The following is a 12,561-nucleotide window of genomic DNA, read 5'->3' on the forward strand; positions in this document are numbered from 1 at the left end:
AGGAGGAAAATTTTGGCCTGTTTTGCTTACTATGATATTCCCAGACTCTACCATAGGGCCTGGCACACAGCCGGTCCTCAATAAATACCTGTTAACATCTTAGTGTGACGGTGTGATACTAGATTAACCACATTTCTAAGCAAAGTATGTCTAAAATAAAGCAAAGGCAACGACAGCAAAATATTCAGTCATTTCTTTACTACCAATGATTTGTAATTCCCCAGTTACAAAAAGAGTAAAAGCCTTCTGATGTAAAGGACTGACGGGAAATTACCTTTTTAAGATGAGACAAACAAGTTAGAGCATAAGTAAATGGGACTTTGTTGGTCCCCCTCTGGGCCACTCTGGGGACCTGCTGTCTCTTCACAGGTAGCGGTTTCTGATGTATTCTCGGTACATGGAGGTGTCTTCTTTGCCCAGGGGCTGCATGATACCTTGACTGGCCTGGATGTGGGCTTGGAAGATCTCTGTAGATTTTCTGTCTACTTGAGGAGGCTGAACTTCATAGATGTTGTCTTGGGAGAAAGCTGAGATAGGTGTTCTATAGAAGAGAAGCGAGGACAGAGCTACATTAAAGAAAATAAAGGACCATAGGGACCTTGACCTCAAAAGCTCTTGAGCGCCACTGACCTTGAACGAGTGAACTTAGTAGTAACAAGTGGTGCTAGTGACCTCCCTGTTCCCTGTTGGTTGGCTTCTTCCTCTGCCTGAAAGAGCAGGACCAGCACTTGCCCAGGGAGCCTTCCCTGGCATGCAGGCTGGAGGGGCACCCCTCCTCTGTTCCCGCAGCCCTGGGCACACCCATGTCTGTGTGCCCATCTGCCTCCCTCACATGACTTAAGTAACCTGAGGTAGGGGCTGTACAGACTTTTCGCTCTCTTTCCTTGGTACCTGGTATGTACTCAATAGTTTTCTTAAGTAGGACTTATTAGTAGGAATCGGTGAAGTAGGGGATACTAATAATTCCTACCTCATAGGTTGATGGCAGGAGTAAATGAGTTTATATCTGCAAAGTGTTCCTTTAGCATAGTGCCTGGCACACTACTAGTGCTCAATAAAAGTGTACTATTGTTAGTAATTACCACTGCACAATTCCTTAGCTGCAATTCTGAAATCCTAAAAGCTGTAATAACCAAACGTTACTTTGCCAGCAAAACCCGACTCAATTGAAACTCATCTGGTGGTACAACGTACGATACTCGGCCCACTTCATGTGAATATTAATGTGTTTATTTATCAGCCTCAGATCACACTGGGGATGTTCTTATAAGGTATATGCTAACACCCTCAAAATTCTGAATTCTGAAACACATCTGGCTTCAGATTTTTTGGATGAGAGTGTACATCTGTAATAGGCAGCTTCCTTCCTTTCTGGGATGATTTGAAAAGCACCCAAGAACCTCTCTATTCAAAAATATCCTTCCATTCCCACCCCACCTAGACTGCCATAGTGCTTGAAATTTCCATCCACCCTTGGGGAAGGCGCTGTCTCCAAAAAAGGCCTTGTTAAAATGCAGCTGGGTGCCTGACACGCGCTAACTCATCGCAGCGTGAGCACCTGCTAGTTGTTACCTCCTTGGCTGGGGGCAGGCCCTGTAGGGATGAATCAACCACCAAGTCAGGTGTGCTGCAGAGTGAGCGTGTGTGGGAAGGTCAAGAAGAGGCAGGCCATGGGTAGGCGACGATGGTACGCGACACCCTGCGAGGGACTGGGGGTACAACGACAGCACACTCCCCCACTTAGCCCAGGGCTGGCCCTGCGGAGGAGTGGGGGGTTGGTTCTCCACATCAGGGTACCAAGACCACAAAGAGAAAAGATCTGGAGAATCTATTCTGCTGGGCTGGGGCCTCAGTCTTGCTCATGTACATCTTATCAGAGGACCAGAAAGCCATCCTAGACGCCTGGCTGTTTGGTGAGCTGGGACCCCTGGAGCTGGGGGGGATTCCCTGCAGTCAGAAGCAGAACTGAACCTCAGACCCAGCTAGGACTGTACTTGCAACGTCAACATTTTGTGGGACACCAGGAAGGTGCAGTGAGCGACACACAAAGGGAGACAAGAGTTGTCCAGTAAAACCCTCCACCCTCATAGGATGCGTTACAATTACACTTAGGTCTTTCTTACTCTCCTAGAAAACAGTCAAGGTAGCTCCCTGTGCTCTGCCTTTAGAAAACTAACACATCCTGCCTTGGCTGGAGACTCTGCTTAAAATCGCTGTGAAATAAAATACAACTAAAGGTGGAATATTCTTTCTGGAAGTCAACCTCAATTGTTTTGACCTTGGGGTAATATATTTAAACTCAAATTTGGTAAATGGCTTATGAAATACTCATTTTTCCAAAGCACTCCAATAATTTCACATGATCTTAGACTACACCCTTATTTAAATAAATAAAAACCAAAGGGTAGTAATTTACTCAAAGTTTAAAAAAAAAAAGACCCAGGTGAAAGAATACTGAGCTGAGTCAACTTGAATTCCAGCTTGACAGCAGTGCTTGTCTTCAAAATACAAAAGTAACGTTATAATTACAAATGGTTGGGATGATTAATATATGAACTCTTCTTCTCAATTTTCCCTCACAAAATCATAGCAACTCTTCAGTCATGTACATAATTCAAAGCAAGATGCTAGAATTCTTTAACGGTTGTTAATATTCAGGGTCAAACCATTTTAACCTGAACACTTAAAAAGGAGGCTTCATTAGCGGTTTTAGAGATTGTCGTCAAAGTGCCGGCCACAGCAACTCCTGGACCACACCATCCACACCTGTCTAGTGTCTACACCCTCCATTTCACAGATGAGACATTTAAAGTCAATTTAAAAATGGGACTAATGGTTTCTGTGCTTTGAAGCTAGACCTCTGCCTGCAACCCTGTGTGCATTAACCAAGAGCTTTCCAGCAGGCATCACACCAGAGAGATACCATCTGGGAACTAAACCTTAATGCAGCTGAGAAAAGGAGAATCCAAGTCATCAAGTCATTGTTTTGTCCTTTAGCAGCTCAGCTGAACACACGGGTGGGCAGGCAGTAGGGGGAACAGCAGCAGGGCTGGGACAACCATGAACAGGGCCACAGACCAGCCACTTCCACCCACTGCCTGGGGTTTCTTATCAGTAAATCAATCAGGAGTCCTCACCCTACTTCTCAGTAAACTGCTTCAATGCCCCGTGGAGTAATGAAAAACCATTACAAACACTCTAAATGTGAAATGTCAACATCAGCCTTAAATGGTATCAGACTGAGTGGCAGGTGGATTTAGGGCTTCAACACCACCTCACTGTGGTGTTGATTTTGCTACTTGCTAAAGTTTGAGAATCTTTGGTCTAAGGAGACCAAACTGTAATCTAAAATGCTAAATAAAATCTTATTTGTGGTCAGTCAACAGCATTGAACATTTTTAAGTAGAAACTTTCTTCTGAAATGATATACTACCACTAATCCTACATTGAGCAGGCGTCATTTAACACTTAACTGTAAAGACATGAGTAGCAATATTACATTTGCTAATGTCCTCACACTTGATTTCCCCGTTGGCTTATGCAAGGCAAGGAAGAAATACAAAAACATCCAGGACCCTCACAAGGGGCTGCTGGTGGGCACCGTGTCTCTGAGGGGCACTGGAAAGAGATGGAGGTAACCCCAATAACACTTCCAACACTACATGTAATAGTCTTTTTATTAGCTTAGATGGCATTCGTTTCTGGGTGAAAAGACCAGTGTTTAAACACTAAATGATGTGGAAATTGTAAGGCTACTTTCTTTTATTCATTCCAGTAGAGAGAGATGGCTTATTACTGCACTTTCATGGTGGAAGAAACGTCCGACATTTCTCTCCTGTCCATAAACAGAATTTTTGTTTTCAGCTTCTCCCCATAGTCCTCAAAGGGATAAGACTTATTGCCCTTAATTCAAATGCTAGTAGTCTTTTTGGAGATGAATTATTATAATTACAAATTTGCAGGCTCATTTTATCTACAAAACCTAGTCCCATCTTCAAGGAAGCCTCTGTATTTCCTCTCAAGGAATGTTGCGGTCATCTTTAGTTCATTTATGGGCTCACTGTACTCAACACCAAGGACTGATGACACTTAGCCTTAACTGCAGTTCCCATTCACAGAAGAGAAACACTTTAGGCAGAAATTCATTAGACACACTACATGTTTTTAAAGAAGATCCTTACTGGTGCCCTTTTATGCTCGCTCTTAAATGTGTTATTACTCGTTTGGTTATAATAAGACCATGTCCTGTAGTAATGGTATCTTACACTTGGATGCATAACGAAAGTTTGAGTCCCTTTAAAAGTTCAATTCCCATTGAGGGTATTTCTGACTTATACATATTGAGTACCCGATAAGCATATGTTGGTTTGACAAGAAAATATTGGTCAGACTGAAATGTCTTCTGGATTTAGTAATGATATGACGATTTGTGGTTGGTGATAGAAGAACTAGATAATACTTGTATAATTTCAATAATTTTATACATGTGATACTTTTCCAATATGTTAAAATCTTATACTTTTTCTATGATGAGCATTTTGGCACACACCAAACCCATTTGGCTTTTCCAGAAAATTTAGTAATGGTTCTTTTTTTTTTTTTTTTTTTTGTGGTACACGGGCCTCTCACTGTTGTGGCCTCTCCCGTTGCGGAGCACAGGCTCCGGACGCGCAGGCTCAGCGGCCATGGCTCACGGGCCCAGCCGCTCCGCGGCATGTGGGATCCTCCCGGACCGGGGCGTGAACCTATGTCCCTTGCATTGGCTGGTGGACTCTCAACTACTGTGCCACCAGGGAAGCCCTAGTAATGGTTCTAATCACAGGATATATTTCCCTTCTTGGTGACCCCTTCTGTTGCTACCACAAACTCCAAGTTTTCCCAAGTTGCTGTTTTCACATCACCAAATGGTTCTGTTGGTTCATGACTGTGTGACAGAATCAAAAGAATATTACAGGGCTTCCCTGGTGGCGCAGTGGTTGAGAGTCCGCCTGCTGATGCAGGGGACACGGGTTCGTGCCCCAGTCCGGGAAGATCCCACATGCCGTGGAGCGGCTGGGCCCCGTGAGCCATGGCCGCTGAGCCTGCGTGTCCGGAGCCTGTGCTCCGCAACGGAAGAGGCCACAACAGTGAGAGGCCTGTGTACTGCAAAATAAAAAAAAAAAAGAATATTACAGGTGAAGAGGCCCTTATGGAAGACCCTGACCAATAGCCTTATTTGCAGATAATGGTCAACATTAGGTCATTCTTCTCATTACTTTCCTCTACCTTCTGCGAGAAAACAATCATTAGGGCAGGATCAAAGTTGATCAGATGCTCCAGTCTCAGTGGGGTAAAACCTCAGCTAAATGTCTTAATAGCACAAGTCCTTTATTATTCTATTTGTCTTTCTGCCGGCTTTGTAATTTCTATTAAGCAACAAGGGCTATTATTTCCTAACTGGCAGAGGGGCCTATGGCACACATTGCCATGCAATCATTTAAAAAAAATTATTTATTTTTATGGCTGCATCTGGTCTTAGTTGTGGTACGTGGGATCTTTTGTTGTGGCGTGCGCGCTCCTTGTTGCTGTGCGCAGGCTTCTCTCTTGTTGTGGCATACGGGCTTTCTCTCTCTAGTTGCGGCACACAGGCTCCAGAGCATGTGGGCTCCGTAGTTTGCAGTGCACAGGCTCAGTAGTTGTGGCATGTGGGATTAGTTGCTCTGTGGCATGTGGGATCTTAGTTCCCCAACCAGGGATCGAACCCGTGTCCCCTGCATTGGAAGGTGGATTCTTTACCACTGGACCACCACCGAAGTCCCTGCAATGATTTTCTCTCTTTCTAGCTTTTAATATTGCTTAGAGCCTTTAGCCCTCAGTTTGTGGGTGCTATTCTAACATCTTTTTGTGACCATCCATCGCTTCTCGTTACTTCCCTTATTAGGCTGCTTGTATCTTTCCAACAAAGTACTCATACACTGAAGTCTAGTCACGAATCTATTCTACCAAGATGATACGGTGAGAATGTGTTTGCTTCTTCATGTTAAAAAATCAAGATAATGCTGCATATTCCTCCCATTCAGTGTACAAGTCTAGACACCTAAGTCCAAAATGTAGCTCTCAATCATGCTTGTCCAATATGGTAGCCATTAGCCACATGTGCCTATTTAATTAACTAAAATTTAAAATTAGCTCCTCAGTAGCACTAGCCACATTTCAAGTTCCTGATAACCACATGTGGCTAGTGGCTACTGCATTGAACAGTGCGGTACAGAACATTTCCTTCATCACAGAAAGTGCCACTGGACAGACTGTTCTAGAACCTCTTTCCTGCTATTTTTTTCTCAGAAATTCTGAGTATCTCTTTCTAAACTCATTGCCTTAATGTAACATGTCCCTGCATAGCACTTATCACTATCTGATCTTTTATTTATCTGTTTATATACTTTCCACAATGTGAATTCTATCTTGCTTACCTCTTTATCCCCAATGCCCGGAAGAATCTTTGGCATATAGTAAGTGTTCAATAATTACTCCCTGAATGAATGAATGGCGTCTGTTTAAGGAAGATGATTTTACCTTGGCTTTCTAAATTCAGAACCTGAAAGCAGTGTGATTTGGATTGCTCTAGAATCTAGAGTCTAGATGACAGGGAGGTAGGATTTCCAGCGGAAGTCTGGCCTCAGATAACCATAAGGTGGACGGGGCACTGAGGGGAAGCCGAGGTGCTTTCTAGCAGGGCCAAACTATCCAAGTAGCTCAAAACACAAGGCTGAGGCAGGACGGGTGCGTTCTAATCCCCCTTTAGAGGTGAGAAAACAATGACTCAGATGAACAAACTCACTAAATGGCCTGAAATCAAGAGGAATGTGTCAATCTTCAAACCACCTCTAATAAAACGAAACAAAAGGCAAAACAGTCCCTATATCCTGGGATTCTAGAAAGCAGGCTCTGCCTATGTAATTTGCTTTCATACACCCTGTCAAGCCAGTTTCAGTGTTGGAGATATGGGCAAGCACATTTGCTGCCTTCCACACATACGCACTGCCCCGACCCCCCAACCAAGGGCACTTGCGTGTGTCTTTGGGTAGACATACATGACATCACAGTAAAGGCAACAGGCTTGAGGGGCAAACACTTATCCATGTATTAGGACATGAAGCCATGCTATTAGCTGCTGATGACATTCTAAACATCATCATGGTAAAAAAAAAATTTACTTTTTATTCCTGCTAAGACAGCAAGTCTATATAATACACACAAAATGCTACGAACCTAATGCATGATTTCCCCGAAGTCCAATTAAATTTTCAGTCTTGTTATGCCATTGAGAGCTAATGAGCGAGATACAGAATAGTGTATAAATCTGATTCCTTCAAATCCAAACAAATTCCAAATCCTTTGAACAGCTGCTATTACAATAGGATGACTGAACCGTCCTCCAGCAGAGATACCGCAAGAGAGGTTAGAAATTTCACAAGCAGGTTAAAATGCATTAAAGCAAATATGACAATAATGCCAGTCCCTAAACAACCCACCATTAGAAGGAGCAAAAGGGGTGATGAGAAGGAACTAAAGAATATAATCGGTGATGATGGAACATAAAATGTACAGTCTTGTAGACCAGGGGTGCAGGCAGCCCTGTCTGTATATAAGGCCCTTCAAAGGCTCAGCAGTAAGGAATCTCAACTGCTTACTGTAGACTAGGTCTTTATAGATTTTGACAGGAGAGGAGTATGTCATTTGGTTATGGAGTGTGAGGACAGCAAAACTCTTATTGTGTGTGTTTCTCAAACACTTATCTGCCTTCAACGTGTCAGGGAGCCATGTCAGTGACAGGCCAGCCAGAAAGGCACTGCAGTCTCACAAAAGTTAGGATTTAATGCGTAAGCCTAAGCCACGCTAACAAGAGAGAAAAGTTATTTATAGATCAAAGTACACAATGACCTTAAGATATCAAAGAAATCCATGCCTGTGAATGTCTAAGGCTGCTAAACTCTTTTTTTCTTTTTAAGCTTTACTGAGGTACAATTGACAAAAAACTATCTTGTGAAGACTTATTTTTCATCAGATCAACTAGATGAAAAAAGTGTCTATGTATGTATATACACATGCACATGTATGTTATGTACACAGATATATTTATATGTAACAGTTATGCTTATATATACTAATATATACATATATTTTCTTTAAACATAACGCTGAGGGAAGGGCTGTGTGTGTGTATATATATATATATATATATCAATCAACACTCCCCACACTGATATACTTCAAATGAGTCCATGTGGCCTCATTTTTACAATGTCCATTCCACTGTGCAGACACTGAAACAAAAGTACAATTGCTTTTAACATGTGACTTTCTATTTTACACTGTTATACATAAGAGCCTTAGAGACTATTACGAGCTTGTGAGAGTAAAGGTTTTGGTTAAAATGTCATAACATCACTGCCATACATATACATTGAGAAAAAAAAACTAACAATGCTTACCTAATATTTATCATGGAAAACTACTGTGCTTCAAGTCTATCAATGCTTTTCACCTTTTTATTATAAAATAAGACAGACAACAGAAAACCACACAAAACAAACACACACAATTATTAGAAGGTAAACACAAGCTGGGTCAAGAAACCGAAATTTTGGCAGCCAACCCAGAAGCCCCTTCTATGTGCTCCATCCCCATCACAACCCCTCCCCCTCCCCTCATAAGTAGCCATCAACCTGACTTCTACAGTAAGCACTTCTTTGCACTTTAAAAAAAAATATTTTTTTCATTCAAATGTGCATCCCGAGACTATAGTTTAAAAGTGTGATAGGCCTTTTAATCTACAGATTCTCCCTATCTTTTCCTTACAATTTGTCAAAGAAACCAGGTTGTAGAGTTTCTCTCGTCTGGGTTTTGCTGATGGCATATTCATGATGCAGTTCAAAAATCTTCCTCTGTCCTTTATATTTCCTGCAAGCCAGCAATTGGATCCAGAGGCTTGGTGAGAATTTGCTTCAATTGCTGTGGCGAGACCACAGGTGGTAGAGTGCTGTGTCATCAGGAGGGCCACAGTGTCTAGCTGTTTATCTTTTTTGATGCCCACAGTCACTGATATGCAATGCCTAGATACAGTCACTGATATGCAATGCTTAGATCCATTAGTTCGCTGGGGATTGCCAGATGATAATTATCTTATTTTTTTTTCATTTATCAGTTGTCACACTTAAAAAATATATTTATTTTATTTATTTATTTTTGGCTGCATTGGGTCTTTGTTGCTGTGCGTGTGCTTTCTCTAGTTGCGGCCAGCAGGGGCTACTCTTCATTGCAGTGTGCAGGCTTCTCATTGCGGTGGCTTCTCTTGTTGCAGAGCATGGGCTCCAGGTGCGTGGGCTTCAGTAGTTGTGGCTCGTGGGCTCTAGAACGCAGGCTCAATAGTTGTGGCGCACGGGCTTAGTTGCTCTGCGGCATGTGGTATCTTCACGGACCAGGACTCGAAGCCGTGTCCCCTGCATTGGCAGGTGGATTCTTAACCACTGCACCACCAGGGAAGCCCTGTCACACTTCTTTAAAAAGATTTTTTTCCTCATCTCTTGTTTGGTTACCCAACGGTACAATTCATATGATTCAGAGTCATATGCTTGATTCTTTGTTTTCCAGATAATGAAATAGTTCCTTATCATCCTTCTAAGGTGACCAGATTTTTAAAAAATCATCATAAACTCATGGATTTAAAAATATTTGATGAGTTCCATCCTACTGTAGTTAATATCCTTATTGAAGTGCAAATTTTCCCATCTTTGTCCAGTGGGAGCCAGCATCACAAAAGAGTATCATACTGTATATCACTGCTCAGGAAAAGATCAAAATTCAAAATCTGAAGTATGGTTTCCATTGAACGCATATTGCTTTTGCACCATCGTAAAGCCCAAAAATTTTAAGTTGAACCATTGTAAGCTGGGGACCATCTGTGCTCCATTTTTTTTTTTTTCTGACATAAAGTTTTTTTTCTCTGACATAAAGCCTGAGAATAATCTAATTTTCTTTCCCTTAAAAGTCACTTTCTCTTTTTAGATGTCTAAAGGATCTTTTTCCTTTAAAGTCCAGTTAACATACTATACTGTATCATTTTTGGTCACTATTCTCAGGTATGTGTTGTGCTATTCAAACACGTAGTTTTATATTTCAGAAAAAAAAATTGGCATTACTGTTTTTAGTATTTTTTTTGTTCCCTTGCTTTTTCTTCATCAAGACTCCTCCTATCCATGCTAAATCTTCCTTGCCTATTGCCAATATTTGACACTTTCTCTTAAATCTTTTTTTCTTCATTTCTTTTTGAATTTTAACGTTTTGTATTTTAAGCTCATTTTGAAATAGTATGCTTCAGTTTTGACCTCTTTTATCAAGTTGTCTTTCTGGCATGCTTTCAACAGAGGGATGTTATTCTGCTCTGTGTTCTTTCATTCTCCTAATAACTTTATATGGGTTTGGACCTCGATACTTTCCTGTTGCTCATTATGCAAAATTAAATTTTCCTGAACTTTAGAATGGAGTGCAGTTCAGGAAAATCTGACTAACTTGTTTAAAAACATGGCAGCTTGCTTTCTGAGATTTCCTTTACCTCTTCTCTCTCCCCTCTTCTATCTGGACTTTCTCTTTCCCTCCTGCCTCCTGCCACTGTCCTGCCCAGTTTTGACTCCACTGTCAGCACTTTCTCCTCAGAGGGGTGCGCTGGCCTGGAAGGGAGCTTTGGCCGTCGGGTTCAGGAGTTAATCTGGCCCAGACTGCCTCAGCTCTTTTCAGAACCCACCAAGAGTCCCTGCACTCAGCTGGCACTGAATTGGGTAAAACCCCTCCCAGTTTCAGCTGCTGTGCTCAGATCAGCCCGCAGTCATTTCCAGTGCACTCCTGTTAGCTACTCTGGGGCTCTCCTGGTCTCAGGTCTGTCAGATGCCCTGCTGTCCCCTCCTGACTCCTTCCTCTCGTACAGCACGAATATCGTGCAGGTCTTCTGGCTGTTGGCGGTTTACCTCCACCACCTGCTTATATTTTGTGATTTGTGGATAACTTATGCGGTTTGAGGTAAATACTGCCCATGTGTATTTGGTTGTGCTCCCTAGTTGTTCTGTTTTATGTGATGATTCAGAGATTTAAAAAACTACGTTGCTGCCGTCTTCTTCCCAGAACCAACGAGGCATGTCTGTTTTTAAAGTATATTTTTCACCCATCCCCAAAGCTGGACGGTCCCTAAATGTGACATATTGTTGCCTGCATGGCTATACTGTCCTTGCTGCGGAGGGAGGCATTGCCACACCACTTCTCCTTACCCAGGGCTTTGTTCAGAGAAACTCTTTTCCAGCTCAACTCCCATTTCTACTCCATCAGGACTTGGTCTCCTCAGAGACAGGTGAATACCACAGGGTCCAGATGTGGCTGCTATCCTAGTGATGCAGAGACTTGGGGGAAGTGCGGAGAATGTGGTAGAGCCCTTAATCTCACGGTTCACTTACATCTGGCTAATCAAGCATTATTACAACTATGGCAGCAGAAAGAAATACAGGTAAAGTTAGGAAAATTAAAAAATGACTGCCTATCAGCTTTACTTTTATTGCAGCTAATGGGAGATGGCTAGGATATCAGTTAGATTTGGGTCATGATTTTAATGAACAAGGGAGTCCTTCCCATGGCTACTCAAGGACCTCACTCCATCATGCGAGCAGGGGCTCTCACCATTCTTGCCTAGTGGCATTTGATGACTGCTAATACAAATGGCAATTGTATGTTTCTATTCTCTCCCTTTCTGGAGAGTTTTAATCCTCCTTTGCCACCAGTGTATATTGAGAGCAGACAGGCAGTCTTTTAATTTATAGGTCACTAGATCACAAAAAGCCTCATCTGGACTTAAAGAGAGCTGCACAAAACCCAGAGATCCTGGACTTTGAGTGGGATGCGGTGATGTATGGGGGAGGGAGTGGGTTCTACTTATAGCAAGAGGAATATGCATAGATAACTGGGTAGCTAGCAGGGCAGACTCCGACAGATAACATAAATTAGATTCCTCAGTATCCATCTGAACTCCCCTTCCTGCATGCAGAGGCTGAAAAACAAAAAATAACATCCCAGACTCCCTTGCAATTTGGGTTCAAAATGTGATTTAGGTTCTACCCACCACTTGAACTCACAGGGGTCTGATTTGGAACTGACTCATGCGAAGAAGCAACATGTAGGGTGTCCTTTTTGCAGACTCTGGCAAAGGCAATGTGCTCTCGAGTTGGCCACCCCAGTGGCAGCTTCCTGATTATAGCTGAGGTGGCTGGTTTTGCAGCCAGCAGCTGCTGTGATACCTTCCGGATCTAGGCAGATGCAGCAGCCACTCTGATGATTTGCCATGTGCTTTGCAGAGTCATTCCTGGCAGCTTGGTCTACAATCTGTCTCTTTAGCCCTCTGGTGATTCTGAAAGCCACTGAAAATCCCATAATAAATCACTTCCTGTTTAATCTACCTAGAGTGGATTATGTTTTCTGCAACTGAACTCAGACCACGTAGCCAATGTGCAAAAGCACAGGAAGCTCCAGCTCTTTCTTGCT

General features: G+C 42.6%; 1 protein-coding gene across 2 annotated transcripts in view; it reads right to left on the reverse strand.

Moving 5' to 3' along the window:
* Nucleotides 1-232: 232 nt before the first annotated feature.
* Nucleotides 233-12,561, reverse strand: part of FIG4 (FIG4 phosphoinositide 5-phosphatase) — a 129,860-nt gene continuing 117,531 nt past the window's right edge. For both annotated transcript variants that reach the window (XM_082856067.1, XM_082856068.1), the window contains one exon: nt 233-541. In XM_082856067.1, the coding sequence (XP_082712193.1) occupies nt 364-541 (178 nt within the window). In that variant the 3' untranslated portion in view covers nt 233-363. The remainder of the gene's footprint in view (nt 542-12,561) is intronic.

The sequence above is a fragment of the Leucopleurus acutus genome (assembly GCF_964270905.1).
Source record: "Leucopleurus acutus genome assembly, chromosome: 15".
Taxonomy (NCBI): domain Eukaryota; kingdom Metazoa; phylum Chordata; class Mammalia; order Artiodactyla; family Delphinidae; genus Leucopleurus; species Leucopleurus acutus.